This window comes from Erithacus rubecula, assembly GCF_903797595.1.
Source record: "Erithacus rubecula genome assembly, chromosome: 14".
Taxonomy (NCBI): domain Eukaryota; kingdom Metazoa; phylum Chordata; class Aves; order Passeriformes; family Muscicapidae; genus Erithacus; species Erithacus rubecula.
In genome coordinates this window covers 8,249,834-8,267,027 of record NC_136666.1, presented here as the reverse complement: position 1 = coordinate 8,267,027, position 17,194 = coordinate 8,249,834, and the positions used below count along the sequence as shown (strand labels likewise).

The following is a 17,194-nucleotide window of genomic DNA, read 5'->3' as shown; positions in this document are numbered from 1 at the left end:
TCTAGGACTTGTCAAACACACAGAGCTGTGTTAGGGGCTTACAGGAACTCTGTGCCATCAGCCAGCACGTGCAGTCCCCAGACTCCCATTATTCTCATCACAGGGCTGAAGAGGCAGAGAGAACAGCTGTGACAATTCCCCTTCTTGTACAAGGATGAAAAGCCCTGTGTGTGAAGGGGAGAAAAACCCAAGGAATATCACATGGCCATCTGTCCTTCAGTGAAATGCAAATCTTGTCAAGAGGAGGAAAATAAAGAGTCCAGTGGGTTCAAACTGGAATGAAGTTGTTAAAGGTAATGCAAACATTTTATTACAGGCTCTTCAGCCTTGGTGCAAAAAAATCATCGGCAAAAATACCAAAGGTGTGGGAAAAAACCAGGCAGAAAACTCAGACTTAAAATCAAATTTATTTAGAGGAAGAATGACTTTACAAGAGGTTGATACTGATAACTAAAAAGGAAGATAAATAAAAGCTTGTTACAAAACCTAATGGTTTCTGGCAAGTTACAGAAAACCTGAAGAATTTTACAGTCAATAACCTGCTCACTTTTTACATAATTACAAATTAACATACAGCAATTAGGTTTTACCCTCTTCTTTAAAAATCTTTTTTTCCCAACTTTTTTCTTTATGGGTTCAACATGAAAATGCAAAGCTTTTTTTTTTCTCCTTTTTTTTTTTTTTTTTTTTAATATGAAACAAACCAAAAGCAGAGGTATATCAGGTTATTATAATACACCTCAATGTTCTGGGAATTACTCAAGTGCATTCCATATTAGTACAAAATAAACACCAGGCTAAACTTTAACCATAGGCGAACTGAACCGGACATAGATTTTTATTCCTTTTTTTTTTTTTTTTTGAGTCAGTGTTTAATATTGATAAAGAAAATAGAAGTATTACTTTAGAGCATGGAAAAGATGGATACCTACAGACAGCTTAAATACATACAAAGCTCATAGCTGTATGCAAAGCAGTGAATGTTATCCTGTTCCCCCCTCCCCCCGAGCAGTGGAAGCTGAATTACATTTGGGCAAAGCATCAGTGTCAGTGAAATGCATGTGGAAGGAAAGGGCACAGAGCCCTGGAAAGGCAGGTGGGAAGGGAGCTGGCATTACACTTGTCACGACTGAAGAGCACAAGGTGTAGGAGATTTGGCCAGTTCAGTTCACCTATATTTAAAAATTAGCTGTATCACCAATGAAGAATTGTAGATTGCTGCCCCTTCTGACAAATGAAGCAAGAGTTATGAGCAGCAGGGGAGGTTTTTTGTTTTAAAGGGTGCCCTAAATCATGATAAATTCCCAAACCTGGCCAGCAGGCAGAATAATTTCCAGAGTTCTGGTTAACAAGGAATGTTTTGTGGGATTTTAGCAGATACTTTCCTGTGTCCCCTGCCCAGTCCTCCCTTGCCCCATGCCATAGATACCCTAGACAGCTACCTTGGGATTTGGCACCTGAAGAACCTCTTCTGACTAGGTGGCATGTGGAAGGACTGGAACTGGGTGTTTCAGCAACAGCTGTGAGTTATGCTGGTGACTCACAGAAGGTGCAAAGGTGATGAGACTTTCTGGATGCAAATCCACACAAGCTGATGGAATTACTGTGCTGCCCAGCACTGTCATGCCTCCAGAGGGAAGAATCCACCCTCGGTGGGGATGATAGCTCCTGTCCTGGGGAAGGCACCTGGGAGGTGTCCCAGTGGCCTGGACAGTAAATACCTTGGTGCATGGAAAGGGCCTCACTTAGTTGGATGCATCCCCTCACATCTCCTTCACTCTGAGTTTCTCCAAGGAAAAGGAGATGGAGGGAAAACCACTGTTGGGGCTGCTTCTCTACCTGCTGTGAGAAAGGTGATGGTGAAGCTGACATGGGCTCTCCTGGAGGATGTACCTGAGCCAAGAGAAGCCAGCTCTCTTGTCCTGCCACTTAACCTATCTGCAGTGGGATTGTAGTCAGATTCACACCCACTCTGGTCTAAAAATAATACAAAAAGCTTGGCCCTTCCTCCCCTCTCAGGGAAAAGCCAAACCAAACCAGGAACACGCCTACTTGAAGCTGTGATTTTGCTGGGGATACAGAGGGGGAAGCAATTGCAAAACTGATTGTCTCCAAATAACTGTAATTGAAAGGGCAAGACCAGTTCCTTTTAAAGTGCTTTATGGCATCAAACTGACATCAAGTTACGTGTTGAGATGATCACTTCATTTAAAATCATCTAAGGCCAAGCCCACACAACCTCATTGAGTCTCCCACCCTTCACTACAGCTACTCTCTGCTGCTGGGTATTCTGGCACCCCCAGCTAATACTGGCCACTTCTGTACTTGTCTGAGCCCACACTTTCACCTTCCCGACACTGAAACCCTTCCTGTTGGGCAGTGGCAAAGACTAGGCCAGGAAAAGCCCAAGAAAATCAAATTTGATTTCTGCCCTCCATGAAACACCAGCACAAACAGCTCCAAGAGCCCCCAGGATCATCTTCTCCTCCAACAACATGGGCTTCAAACAGATGTTTTTGAACCTACTCTGAGTCCCAGGAACTCAATGCAAATAAGGGGGTTTGGGAGCTCCAAATGGGATCAAGAGACTGGCTCTGGGAACAGGCTGGGCTGAAGAAAAAACATGCTTTAATCAACTGCAGGATGGATTCCAGGCATGGAACTGGAGCAAATGCAATTTTAAGGCCAGGAAGAGGAAGAGTTTTGGTGCTGTCAAGCTGGGACCATACTCTAGCAGACAACACTAGACAACCTTCAGGGATCAGAGCAGGAATCTGACTCTGGGAACCTATGCCAAGCCTTTCCAAAGAAAACCTGAGATGGGAAAAATAAAAGGCTAAAGAGATAAAAACAAGCCCTTACCTTCCTAAAGGTGAAAGGAGGAGGAAGCAGCGTGGGAGGAAAGGCTTCATTCCAAAAAAGTGAATCATACAGTAACAGACATCCTCCAGGGACAAAGGTCTGTCCACCAGAATTTAAGACACAAAGAGCTTTGATACACAGGATTTCTGGTCAGTGTATTTCTCACTCACACCTGTGGTTTCTGTCAAGGAACCACAGGGGCCTTGGGAGATCACTTAGCCAACAGTATTAGCACTTCAGGCACTGAATGCTCTTTTTGATTTGCACAGATCAGGACAGATGTGAATCCAGGCAGACTCGATCCTGCTGCCCTGGGTCACTCATCTGCCTTTTGGTGCCCTTCTCAGAGCCATGGGACATGGCTGTGTTGTGAATATAGCATGTGCTGGGACTGGGGAAAAGACAGTGGGATAAATTGAAAATGTCATAGTGACAAAGGCTGCTCCAGACTGAGGGAAACTCAGACATACCAGTGCCCTGATGCCTGTTCACACAACAGTGAATGAGCCACTTTGAATGAGCTGCTTTGGGTTCCAAAAATTTCAGCTTGGCAAAAGTTCATTTCTGAAGTTGGTGGTTTTCTTATGAAAAAGGTAACACCAGCAAGTGCCTCCTACAGCTCCTCTTGGGTCCAGGAGGGCAACCAGACCCTCACATCACTGCAAGGCACTCCATGATTTGCTTCTTCCATTGCCTCCAAAAGGAATGAGAAAACCTAATCAAAATGTTTAAACAAGGAAACTGATTGAGAGGAGGAGCCTTGTCTGAAGCCACTGTGTCTTTTTTCCAGACTTTTTTTGGCTGAAGATGCTCTGCCTTGAAGAAAGCTCTCAGCTGAAATTGTGTGACTTTGGGTACAGAATGAGTGCAAAGCAGCACTGCCCAACCCCATGGTTTGTAGGAAGCAGGGAGATGAGAACATTTGGTTTACCAATCTTTTGGTAAAAAAACAAAACAAATAAACAAACAAAAAAAATAAAGGGGGGGGGGAAGAGAAAAAAAGTCTCAAACGATTCCCCAAACAAAAGCAAAATTAAAAAGAAATAAAAAAATAAAACCAAGTAAACTTTTTTTAAAAACTCTTTCAGATAAAATGAAAGATAAATATTTTTGCAAGCCCTGCTTGCAATTAAGAATAAGCACCAAATAATATTAAAAAAAAAACAAAATAAAAATAAATCTCAACCCTTTTTCCTTTCATTTTTTTTCCTCTTTTTCTTCTGAGTTTTACTAGTGTAGAGAGCTTCCAAAGCAAGCAGTGTTCCTGCTCCAAGACAGCCCAGCCCAAGCATCCACCTCACCATCAATGCTGCTGATACTCATCAGCACTAACTCTGAAAACTGCTACAGGTCACCAGCTCATGACAAGCCTGAGAGCAAACTGAAATCAAACAATAGCACAAGAAGAGAAATTATTTGTTATTTCAAAGAAAAATCTGGTAGGAAAGGAAATGCACCTGACAGCTTCAAACTCTTGAGCAAAACCTTGACCTATTTTGAAGCTGGTAACCATTTACAAATCCACTTGGGTAATTCTCCTGACAGGGTTTGGAATAAAGGTGATTTTTGAGAAATGTGTGTCTTGTTGCATTTCTCCTCCCCCCGTGAACACATCCCTGTATTCCACAACTCTACAGACATCCCACATCTGGCACAGCAAAAGCTGCCCTTGGACCTTCTGTTCTGCACGGACACCTCACCCCAGAGCCATGGGGACACACCACACTGGACTCCATTCCTGTCCCATCACAACCTTCTTCTCCCCAAAAATGGTTCCTAAGTGCCCAGAACTGCACAGCCACAGGGACAGGAGCCATGTCCTTGGAGCCTGTCCTGCTGCCCTGCAATGTCTCACTGACCTGCTCAGACACTGCTGCTCTCACTCTGCCTCAGAAACGAGCAGGGCAAGTGAGAAAATCCAGAGAAACAGAAGTCCAAAGGTAGCACAAAAAGCAGGCTAAGAAAAACACAAAGAACAGAACAAAGATCCCTAAAAGCAGATTTTTAGCCACCCCCCACTCAGTTGTTAGGCTTGTATGGAGATGTCAAATGCAACTGAGAACTCTATTCCAGCAAGAACATAATCTTTACTTCCGGGATGGGAGGGAACGAGCTGGAGCTCAATGAGATTGTGTAAAAAAATGCTGCTTACTCTTGTTTCCATTTGAACAGTCTGTTCTGGCTCCCTGGGATTGCCTTACCAGCCTACCAAAATTCTCTTTTCTGCACCATTTTAAATACACCCCATAATGTTCTGCTCGACTCTAGAAACAGTTTGACATTTGATTCCTCTGCCCCACAGAAATCGTTCAGAATGATTTTAAATTTTTTATCCTCTGACTTGTTGCTTCTGAATGTTTCCTGGTGTAAGGGACCCTTCTGAAACCAAACAGCCCCTATCCCATGAGCAGGAAAGGGGCGGGCAGGTCACTGTGTTACAGCCAGAGCAGTAAGGGCAAGATATTTAATATCTACACACTCCCTGAAAGTTGTCAGGTATCATCTATCCCCACGGGTGGACTTGGGCTGCAGGGACTGTAAGCATATCCCAGTGGATACATAGATACATATATGTATATATACAGTATATCTATATATGCCAGTGTGTACGCACCATTTGTAGAGTCCTAATCTTTTGCTAAATGCTTGGTTTTGGTTCTTTTCCCCAGAAAAGGGGAATTTGAAGGCACAGACCCCTTAAGGCTATGTTCTCTCATCCTTTAGCAGTAAGAAGAGACAGACAACATCTACCCCAATCCGTCTGACCCCAGGTTTGCACAGGGAGATGGTTCTGTGTGCTGTGCAGGCACAGCCTCTGCAGGGAGAATTCACCTAAAACCACAGGAGAGAGGCCCTTATCCACCACTTAGCAGAGTTCAGAACATGTTTTATTTAAAACCTCCAGATGCTCGTCCAGCGCCGGCACCAGCCACGTGCTGTGTCACAGGCAGGGAGATGTCCACGGTGCCAATGCCACCAGTGACCACTGGAACAGTCTGTGCTCAGCAGAAGATCTCCTCACCCTCTGGAGGTGCTTCTGACGAGTGAGAATCTGTAGCACCAAAAAACATCATGTGGGAATCACTATGGGAACACTGGGACACAGCAGGCAGAGTGGGGCTGTGGCAGAAACCCCACTGTCTGCCAAATCCACTGGGCCCCTTAAAAGATGTTCAGTTCCCTGATGAGCTACCATGAAATTACACCTTGTAATGGGTGAGATTGCCTGTGCACAAGCTGGAAAACATCAGTGAGCTAGCATGAATGAAACTGGTCATCTGAGGCCATTGTGATCAAATTTCATGTGGGTCAGAGGTTTGAGCTGCAGCTCTGAGTCCTAAGGGGATGCACAGCTACCAGACAAAAAAAACCCTCCATGCTTTTGTTTCAGATCAAGAGACAAAATAGCTTGAGGGGAAGGGAGAGGCCACCAGAAGGTTTGTGGGTATCACTTCCAAACTGCCACAGAGCTAAAGCAGACATCAATGCCTCAGGAGCTGCAACAGCCAGGAGCATCCCAGCAGCAGCTCCTGAAAGCACTGACACTGAAGCAGAACATTTTCCTCCTTGAAGCAGAGAATCCAGCCCATGGAGGCTGCTCAGGATGGGATGGGAAGAAACAATGAGAACAATGTTTGTTCCTCTGACAACCCCAGGGGCTGTAGAACAGGCAGAAAAGCCCATGCAAGATTACTTCAAGCTGGCAAGTCCACTCAGCACAGCTGCTCTTTCCCATCCTCATTTAAAGCCAGCTTTTGTGGCTTCCATAAATTTGCTGGCTGAAGGAAAACAGCCAGCTTATCAACCCTGAAGAAACACCTGTGAGCTCCTCTGACACTCACCAGACTGTTGGGAGCGGTGTCCCCTGCCCTTTTTCTTCTTTTCCTTCTTCTCCTTTGGTTTGGCTAAACTGAAGAGGCGAGTAGGCATCTGGGTCTGTTCCTCAGCTGCCTTGTTAGTCTGGTTTGTTGTGCTAAGCAAATGGAAAGTGCTTTTCTCTTTGTGTGTCCTTGAAAGGCTGTTCCTTTTGGGGGAGACAGACAGTTCTGCATCAAAGTGCCCTTGTTTAGGAAGGGAAGGGTTCTTCTGCATGGAGGATTCATCAGTGCTGGACTGGGAGGAGACTCTTGCAAGTTTCTCATGTAGATTTGAAACCTAGAAAGAAAAAGTGTTTCATGAAAGAGGCTAGCAGAGAACATGGATAGAAAAGGCATGTCCCAGACCATTCACAGAGGTTGTTCTTGTGAATCCAGCCCATTCACCAGGTAAAACGTTGTCCCCATCCAGGCAAAGTAAAGAGAGAAAAGCCCCCTCTGTTCAAGATGAAAAAGAGAGGCATACAAAGAGGAACACTCCACTATCTTTTGCTCCTACATGTACTCTGCTATGTATCAACAAGCCAAGGGCAAATATTCTCTAAGATCTCAATAGCAAGACTCACCCTGCATGGTTTGCACACACAGATGGTGGCAGGAGGCCAAGGAGCAGCGTGCCTCTCTGGGAAGGGAACGCCAGCACACGGCACAGGAGCACTGTGTGTCAAAGGAAGCCTTCCCAAGCAAAAGATGAAAGCAAAAGCATTTTTCCTGATTTTTTTTCCCCTAATGGCTGTCTCAGGATGTAATTGAGCTTGCACATTCAAAGGGAAGATCAAAACAAGCCCAACAAAGCTTGACTGAGCCCTCTATTAATAGCTCTGCAATGTCAGTCAGATACCTGCCTCGAGAAGGTGCTTCCTTCTCCTAAATCCCTTAGGCCTTGCAGGCATTTTACTTCTCAGCCTCTCCCACAGCATCCATGCCCCTTGTCTACAAGTGCTTGAAGCTGGAACAGCTTCACTGGGTGCTTGGAAAAACTTCTGGCTTGATCAGGAGCCAGGTGGGAAGGAGCAGGACCTCCTTTAGTTATTACCTTTTCAGAGCTCACTTCTCAGCTCCACAATTAGGCAGTTCAGGCATCCAAAATAATTCCCATTCTGCAATCCAACATATATAAACTAACTCTGCTGCAGCTCTAAGCAAATTACAGCTAGAATTAGTGAGTTACAAACAAACAAATGATCAACAGGCTTAAGGATTAAATTCAGTCCATGTTTTGCCAATGGTGCTGGCTCTCCTCAGTCAGACTGCTGCACAGTTGTAAAGGAATAAAACTTAGCTTGTTGAAAAATGCCCAGATCAGGATCTGTGTGTGGGTTTTTCTTTGTGGTTGCGAGCAGTCAGATACCAGAAGCCTCTTCCAGCAGAGCTGGGGACCTTTGCTCACTGAGCCACTGCAGGTGCTTGGTCTTTTCAGGAGAGGGGCAATGCCATCTCTTTGCTGGATATTGAGAATGCTTCTGGAGATGGATGTCAGCATGTGAAGGGCCTTGCCCTACAGTTATCAGCCTCACAACTGGTTTTTGTGCCAGCTGGAGGCTGCAAGTTCCCCACAACTCTCAGGCTGTTTTTGTGAGGGATGTCCCCTCTGCCTGACCACTCCCCAGAACTCAGCCCATGGGTGACAACATCAAGCAGTGTCACCCCCTGGTATTGCCTGGGGCATCTTTCCTGGCAGCCTGCCACCCCCCAATACACAGACAGCGAAGTGGCATTAGCCAGGCACCCCAATACACCACGAAGCACTAATACTGGCAGTGCCTCAGCAGCTCCAGAGGCGCAAAGAGTGCAGCAAGGAAGAGCCACTTTTAAACAGCAGCCCCCACAGGTCTGGGGCTGGGCTGGCACCAGCTGTGTGCCCTGTGAGGGACGCAGCTCACCCAGGAGCTGGCCGGGAGCTCCCCGCAGGGCTCAGCTTCCCCGGGAGCCTCACTGCCATCACTTACCTGGTTGTGGTCAGGCTCCTGCCTCATCTGAGCGAATCGCTCCACATCCTGCTTCAGCTGCACCTTCTCCCTCTCCAGCTGCTTCTGGGCGGCGCGCAGCCTCTCCAGGTCCAGCTGGTACGCCGCCTTCTTCACCTGCAGCTCCTCGCGCTCGCGCTCCAGCTCCTGCCGCAGCCGCTGCGCCTGCTCCTCGCGCTGCGCCAGCTCCGCCTCGTGCTCCGCCAGCTCCTTCTCCCGCGCTTCCCATTCCTTCTCCCTCCTCCGCTTCTCCTCCTGGTGCTGCATCTGCTGCTTCTTCAGGTTGGCCAGCTCCTGGCGCTGCTTCTCCAGGCTGCGCTGCTTCTCCTGCTCCAGCAGCGAGGGCGGCCGGAAGAAGCTTCGGCTCGGAGCCCTCTCGCTCAGAGCCAGCTTCTGGTCCTCGATGTAGGTGTCCTGCTGCAGCACCACGCCCTGGGGAGAGGCACAGGGATCACTGCAGCATCCTCTCCGTGGGGAGAGCCCATCCCTGAAAACCTCAGGGTGCTCTACTGAACCCCTGCAAGCCGGCCGAGGGTGTCCAGCCATGCAGGGTTGTGACACGAGAAGGGGAGACAAGGGGCAAAGCACGACTGGCAGCTCAGGCAAGCAGTGTGTGGGAGCAGGATGAAGGGCTAAGCCTACCTGCAAAGCACTGAGCAGCTTATGGAGGCTGGTAATGGTATGGAGGACCTGCTGCGAGAAAACAGAAGCGCTGCTGTTAGACCCCACTGGGTGCTGGGTACGTGGACAGATCCTCTCTTGCTCTGTGTCCCACCAGTGGGTCTGACAAGCTGCACAGCCATCCCTCTGCACCCTGCTTTTCCTCACGCTTCTCTTGCAATGACTGCATCAATTCCCACTACACCAATACATCCCTTGAACATCTCCCAGAAGTGCCTGCCATCACCTTCCTCCCTTCCCTAGATGTCATTGCAGCAGGGGAAGGAACATCAGCATCTCCTGGCACAGAGCTCATGGGAAGTCCTGGGTTGTCTCTGCAAACCATTTCCCACAGCATCAGCTTGTTCAAGAACAAGCTAAGTAATTGAGATGAAACCCAGAAGTTCACTTAAAGTTTTCAGGAAAAAAAATTTCAAAGGGAAAAAAAAATAAGCAATCTTTAAATAGATGTGGACTACTTGTACCCTTCTCCCTTAGGTGACCCATACAAGACCCACTGCCACCAGGCAGAAAAGCTGCATTACAGCAGGCACACAGGTGCAGCAGGTGTGTTCTTGGAGGCTTTCTGAAAATACAGAAGTGCAAATGCCTCATGCATCAATACAGAGCAAGCTAGTTTGGAGTGTTGCCCTATCCCTAAATTTAGCCCAGCTAAAAATTCCTCTGAAACTCTCATATCCTACAATTAATTTCAAGAAGGAAAAAGAGCACTTCAGTATTTTCAGTAGTGCAGTGATAGCCAGTATTAAGAGAACTGCTTCTCATTTTGTCATTAATGCTAATTAGGAGTTATGAATGTGTATCAAAGGGAGAATAGAAATCTAATTGCCCCAATTCACTGCACCTGCAACATAAAATTAAACTCTCTCTGTCTGCAGATGCACAATAAATACAGCCCTGTGCATCCTGGTGGTAATTAACCCTTGCTGCTTATAATCAGCACATATCATCTTGCTGGCAAGCAGATGACAATCAGTGAATTCCCTGTCTAAACATCCAAGGTTAAACAAATAAATGACACAGTGGGTTCAGCTTAATGTATTTAAAAGTCTAGATGTGCTTCAGCAAATTAAATGTGTTTTCTTCCACATTATCACCTATTGAGACAAATTCTCTAGCCATTTAAATGAAGGGAACAGCTGAGCAATGGAATCAATTCTTACCTCATTATTCCTTTTCAGCATGAACATCAAATTAGCATTTCCACCCTATGACAAGATCACAAATGTAGTATGAGGACAATGAAAAATCATAGCAAATGCCTTCTGAAGCTGAACTAATGACACATCCATTAAACACTCCTATCCACCTTCCATTTTGGGAGAATTCATGCATGATTTTAGGCCACTTAGAATCATATAGAATAAAATGTTCATTAGGTATTATTTTGCAGTTATGTGATGGATTGATCCCCAGAAAGAAAAGGTGCAAGGTTCTAGCTGACCTTATAATTTCAGTAACAGTGCAAAATTAAACACATGCTTTGGCTGACCTGCAGACAGATGGCAGCTAAACCTGTGTCACTAAGGAGTACAACTGATTTGCACTGGCTTTCAAGCCAGTGCTTTTGGGTGCATATTTCACATTTTATTTTATTTTTAACTTATCAGGATGTACCTAATTATCAAGAAATGTTCAGGCATTTTTCAAGGCTAGAGCTGTCACTCCTGGAATCTGAACTCAGTGGTGGCAGATACACAAACCAAGCTGTACCTTCTTTAAAATGCTGTCTGACTCTGTTCTCCGAAGGTCCTGAGCATCATCACCTTCATCCTTCGCTCCACCTAAAGGAAGAAGCCAGCATTGACGTGGATTGTTCAACATTTTAAAGCAGAGATGAACTTGCTAAAGTCTGAGAAATTTAATACAGGAAACTCACATGTTCCACAAAAGCGGACACAGAGCTCTTGACATTTTAACTAAATGAATTTGAGCCCGAAATATACGGAACACGTCAGCACTACCAGAAAAAGTGGATGTGAATTTAGATTAGGCTTGACTTTGGTTTCATAGAACGTGCTGATAAATTCAGCACACTGCTATTAACTGGTGCTCTGTCTAGCCCCTGCACAGTCTACTAGCACAGAATACTTGCTGAGAAGACATGAGGCAGCAAAGAGCAGATGGAGGATGATAACAGAATCATATCAGGGTATATTATTGCAGGTATAGTTTCAATGCCTCTCTTGTGCAAGTTAATTTGCATCTGGGTCAGATACTGCTGTGCAACACCCTGTGTAATTCTAGGCTAACAATTTATCATTAACCTTAGCTATCAGATGCCTGGATCTTCAAAGGGACACTGGGCTTCTCTTTCTAACTTCCCCCTGAATGGCTCATATCAGTGCTCCTGAGCAGGACTGAACTGACCTGTAGGGACAGGAGGGCTCTGACCCTCCCCCTGTGCTGCCCTTCTGCTCAAAAGGAGTCACAAAGACCTTCCATCCTCTAGCTCTTGCCTAGACTCTTGTATTCCCACTGGCAGCTGAGATGCAGCCAATAGGGAAAACCCACACCTACAGTGGCAACCTTCCTCCTGCCACTCTTAACTTTTCATAAACCTGAATCTGCAGCAGCATGATGGACAGCACACCTGACAGGATGTAAAGCCCTCTCCTCCCCCCACCCCAAGGCTGGCTGTGCTATTAAAGGCTGACCCTCAAGTCCTCCTAACAGACCTTCTCTCCTGTGCCACGTCCTGGGAGCTTCCACCTCTCTGCAGGAGGAAACTCCTCCCTTCTGCTTTGCTGGAGGGGAGAACGAAGGGGAGTCAGGTTATAAACCTTGCCCAAGGTTTCACAGGTTGTGAACAGAAGAACTGGAGAGAATGCCAGGTTTCATACCTCCTGGGCAAAACAAATAGGCCCTACATTCTTTTCCCAAAATCTCCCAAGACCCTACAACTACTGAATTAGAATCAGAGGGTATTTCTACAGGAAACTTAAGATTTGGGTAACAGCCTGAGGTTTTCCCATTCATCACTGCAACAGAGAGAGGCACAACCTTCAACAAACCCCTCCAGTGTAAGTATATTTGTCATCATGATGACAAGGCCTTTCTCCAGTAGAGCTGGGAAAGCCTCTACATAGTTCTCATGTCTGACTGTCTGGAGCTAACACTGCTCCTTTAATGCAGGAGGTCAGACGAGGTCCAACGATCCCAGTGCTGAGACAGACACTAGCACAGCAAAACTGGTTGTATTGGGAGTGTGAGTGAGACCACAGAGAAAGGAATTTGAGGACAGGGAAGTTTCTGATGACTAGAGCAAAGAAAGAGGGCATTGGGAAGCAGCCAACTATGCAGCTGAAATAAGTAGTCACGCATTTCTTTGGGAGAGACTTAATTGAAGGAATAATACATGCAGATGTAGGTGGAACATAAATGCATAGAGAGCAGAGACAAGGGAGAAGGTGTTTGATTCAGCAATATCCACATCCATTTCTGAATGCAACAGCATCAGGCTCCTGCTGGGAAGAGAAGTGAAGAACAAAGAACAGACCTGTAGATATTACAATAATAACATGAAGAAACTAATTTATTGAGAAGCCAAATGCTTTCATGTGGCATGTAAGTAAAATAGCAAGTATTACTTAGAGCACAGAGAGGAGTGAAGAGTTCAGATGTTTAACCCTCACATAGCCACAGGTTTTCAGCTACCATCAATCTACCTGTACACAGGCTTTTTTCCTAATCTCTGATTTAATCTATCAACTATTGTTGGAGAGGAGTTGTGAAACCCAAACCACCAGCTGAAGTCCTTCTGAAGCAAGAGGATGTGATGATGTGTATTATTAAGAAATTCTGATGTGCACACACAGAACTACTCACCCTTGGAGGCGTTCATCTGATGACTGTCAAATCCTCCAAAGGTTTCTGCCCTTCTAGGGAGTGAGATGGGGCCAACTCCTCCCTCCTGATCCATGGCAGTGCTGCTGACCTGCTGTCCAAGGGCAGTGCCCAGGCTTCTGTTCACCAGGTCTTGCAGCAATTCAACTGAAAAAAAGCAGCAATATCTTTGTTAAAGCCCCCCTCAGGTTTCTGAGCTATTTTCATCCTGCCTGAGTTCAGGCCAGAAATTATTTGGTGCACAAAGAATGTAGGTTTCTGTGACAATGACATGAACAGTACACATTGCCCATGCAAAAACTCACTCTATCTGACCACAAACTCCAACTCTTGGAGCTCTACACAAGTTTACACCTCCCTCTCTTCCTTCAAGCAACCTTGATGTTCTCTGACAACAGCATTTAATAATTTTAGCCTCTCCAAAGATCATACTGGAAAGTAGCCTGAGTTTCCACCTACCCTTGCCTTTGCCAACAGAACTGCTTGTCCCTTGCAGGCACCACAAGCACAAGCACAGGAACCCAAGCCCCACCCTCACATCTTGCTGAGACTGAAGAACAGCAAAAGCCTGGACGGTCCACATTTCAGCCAAGGATAAATCCCATGCTGCTCCTGATCCCAAAGCAGGTTCAATGCATGGTTTTGTTTGTGCTGATTTTCCTGCTTATTTTCAACACCCCCCATTATCTGCTTCCTTTCCTGATCTTCATGACCTGTCCCTGAGACAATATCATGAAAAGTTTCTCCTTATATTATTATTCTGACAAAGAGAAGATGTCCCCTGCAAAACTGGTGCTTGAGAACTGATGTCTTCACTGAAGGTGACCAATTATAGTTGGTTACTATAATTTACATGTCACATGATTGGCTCACCTTCATTTATTGCAGTTTTCATGATTGCCTCTCCTTTTGGAGCCTCTTCTGTGTTGGCTCTGAAGAGCAGCCTGGAGCCTGGCATCTCCTCCTGCACAGAACTGTCCACCATGTCCTGGAAGATCTTCGTCTTCTCCTCCAGCAAGAGCAGGATCTGTTTATCCTTCTGCTGAAGTTGTTCTGTGGGGGTGAACAGAAAACAGGGATGAAGACAGAAAATAAAAGCTTTGGCAAGGAAACCTGAGTGATTCCTGAGATACTGGCCCCATCTAGTGGAGCATGACAATATGTGCTGGGCTTGGCAGCACGACAGTGCCCTGGGCAATGTGGCACAGCAGGCTCGGAAAATAAATAATGCAAGGAAGGCAAGCTGCAAACCAGGACTGCAGTTATTTGCTGGATGCAGGACTGAAAAGAGTCACAGTTCAACCACAAAACCCAACCCAAAAACTCCCATATGTTTTTCCACAATGGCTCCCCAGCTCTGCTCCAGGCAGATTTTACCTTTCAGTCCTCTCACTTTCGCGTCGGACAATTTCTTTTCAAACTCAGACTCACAAGGGACTCCTTCATCTTCATCTCTATCCCTGGAGAGGAGACATGGCTCAGTTACCAGAGGAACACACCCAGTGCACCCCCTGCCTCACAAGAAGAGCTGAGTGTCTTACATGGTGTGCATGGTGTCCTGGATGATCTGTATCCAGCCATTGCGCTCTTCTTTGGAGCTGGCATGGACTTCCACCATTTCAGGATCCCTTCCCCCCATGCTGATCAGGAACAAACCCTTCTCTTCATGAGCCACTTCTCGTACAATCAACTTCTTCAGAGAGATCACAGTGGATTTCTGGTCCTTCAGATGGAAAGAAATGGGTGAGGAGGGTGACCAGAGCTAGCTCCCAGATCCAAACTAGCATTGAAAATGTCCCAATAAACCACAGTGCTACATCTCAGGTTTGTAAACATTTTCTGAACATACTGGCTAGTTAAAAAACCAAAATCATTTCAGTGGGGTCAAACAAAAGGGGTGGGTTTGCTTTCCTCCAACAGTTCTGTAGGAAAAGCAATTGTACCTCACTCCATTTCAAGAAAGAATTAATTTCAAATTGACTTTGTGGTTTTGTAAGCTGTACCATATTTTGCTCTGATCTCATTTCCTCCTGACCACGCTCCCCCTGTCATTAATATCACAGCTCCTCACTTGGTGCAGTTTGTTAGCCTGCTTCACACACAGTATCCCCACCTCTCTCTAGGATAGAGTCTTGTTTTCAAATCCCACAAAGCCTCTGCTGCTCTCAGAGGCTCACAGCTGACTGCTGTGTGAGAGCTCATGTGTGAGGTGATGTTCACTGTGTGCTATGGTCTCTGTGTCATCATCCTGCTGGGTTATCACATCCCCAGGCTGCTGTGTCACCCGCACACCAGTCAGCCCCTTTGTGCCTTGTACCACATTGGGATGATCTGGTTCACTAGCAGGACTTGATGCAAATCAGCTTCCCCTCTGTAGGGCACTGAGCCCGTGCAGAAGGTTGGTGGAACTGGAATAACAAATTATCAGCTTTCAAAATGCTCAAAGAGTGGAAAGGTCACAAGGTTTAGCCAGTCTAGACCATGCCTGGAAGGTACAGCCCAGCAGACTCCATTAGGCACCAGGTTTTCTTTAGCAGGTCAATGTGCCCAACCCTTTTTGGGGGGGCCTGCCCTCAAACCTAATGTTTCTGCACCTGGACATTGCAAATATATGTCTGTGACATTTATTTTCAAGCTGTTCTTTCTAATTTACTGCCCTGGCATTTCACCTCACTGCCCCCCACAGCAGCTCACAATGTATTCAGACATTTCCTTCTGCTGAGGTTCATTTTTACAATGTTTGCATTATCCCCTTGCCCCCTCCCAGCCCAGCCACTGCTCCAGCCTGCACAAACTGCAAAGCACAAGTGCTTTGAGTGACAGGCAGGTTTTCAAGGCAAATTATCAGCTGTGCCAAGGCACTGCAGGAAGGGGAGGTGGGGCATGAAGACATGTTTTCCCATCAAAAAGAATGGAGTCTGCTCAGCAAACAAAAATGTTCTGAGCAAGAAAATTAAGTTGTTTAGCAAGCAATTGCTGGCTTTGCTGCACAGCACAGCATCACAGGTCTCTCACAAAGAAAAGTAAGAAGGAAAAAAAAAAGGTTAAAGCCTTACCAGTGAGGCAAAGACATACTTCTGGTCCTTCTCTTGAAGGAAAACAAGCATGTCAGAGAGGAGAACAGCCTGGACTTCTGCAAAAGAAGAAATACAGCAATGAAGTATAACCACACAACACACCCCAGAACAGATTTCTTGTAATAACACAGTGCTGGGGAGCAGCAGGGCTGGTTTTGCAAATCCTGGAAGCAAGAACAACCTCCCAGTTGTCAGGAGGAGCAAGGGCAGTTCCTGGAGATGCCAGACTGGGTTAGCTCTGAGCCAGCTTTGCATTAAGCAGGACACATCAGCACCTGGGCATCCTGCAGGATTTGCTCTCACCCACTGGAGCAGGGGTGCTCCTCTCCAGCCACATGCTCACTACCAGTTAAGACATGGGCATAACAGTGAAAGCCAGAGACATTTATTCAATAGAAGCTCTGTTTTCTCAAACAATCAATATTTCAGCCCTCAAGCAAAATATCTGCACAGGAAGTTTTGGGTTTTATGGTTCTCTTGATGAGTGGTTTGCAGGGTGTAAATTATCGTGCAATAACAACATTTGTCAGCTGCAGTTTCTTTCCCAGGAAATACTGACTTCAGGAGCCACCAGTAATTCTGCTCTCAGACAAACACAACTCTGAGGGGAGCCTGAGTGAGACACAGGACCTGGCTTTCTTTCACAGGAGAAGGAAACACAACCTCAAGCCAACAGAGGATTTTAAATCAGCCTTTTCCCAGAGTACATGTAGAGCCTTCCAAGTCTCCTAATAACATATCATAAAGCTGCACAGCAACTACCAAGTGTAATGCCCCACCCAGACCCCTTAGTACAAAGAGGTTTTGTGCAATGTACTTGGGAAATCTTGTGACAGAAAGGAAGCAAACAAAAAACTTAAATCATCCCATGGGTAAATCCTTCCAG

General features: G+C 46.1%; 1 protein-coding gene across 3 annotated transcripts in view; it reads right to left on the bottom strand.

The window, feature by feature from the left end:
* Positions 1 to 388: 388 nt before the first annotated feature.
* The window catches only part of AKAP13 (A-kinase anchoring protein 13), a 207,430-nt gene continuing 190,624 nt past the window's right edge, over positions 389 to 17,194 (bottom strand). For all 3 annotated transcript variants that reach the window (XM_079318214.1, XM_079318215.1, XM_079318216.1), the window contains 12 exons: positions 16,288 to 16,364; positions 14,773 to 14,954; positions 14,609 to 14,691; positions 14,105 to 14,284; positions 13,214 to 13,378; positions 12,064 to 12,132; positions 11,099 to 11,169; positions 10,549 to 10,593; positions 9,347 to 9,397; positions 8,687 to 9,136; positions 6,705 to 7,017; positions 389 to 5,914 (listed from right to left, as the gene is read on the bottom strand). In XM_079318214.1, coding sequence (XP_079174340.1) covers positions 5,865 to 5,914; positions 6,705 to 7,017; positions 8,687 to 9,136; positions 9,347 to 9,397; positions 10,549 to 10,593; positions 11,099 to 11,169; positions 12,064 to 12,132; positions 13,214 to 13,378; positions 14,105 to 14,284; positions 14,609 to 14,691; positions 14,773 to 14,954; positions 16,288 to 16,364 — 1,736 coding nt within the window. In that variant the 3' untranslated portion in view covers positions 389 to 5,864. The remainder of the gene's footprint in view (positions 5,915 to 6,704; positions 7,018 to 8,686; positions 9,137 to 9,346; positions 9,398 to 10,548; positions 10,594 to 11,098; positions 11,170 to 12,063; positions 12,133 to 13,213; positions 13,379 to 14,104; positions 14,285 to 14,608; positions 14,692 to 14,772; positions 14,955 to 16,287; positions 16,365 to 17,194) is intronic.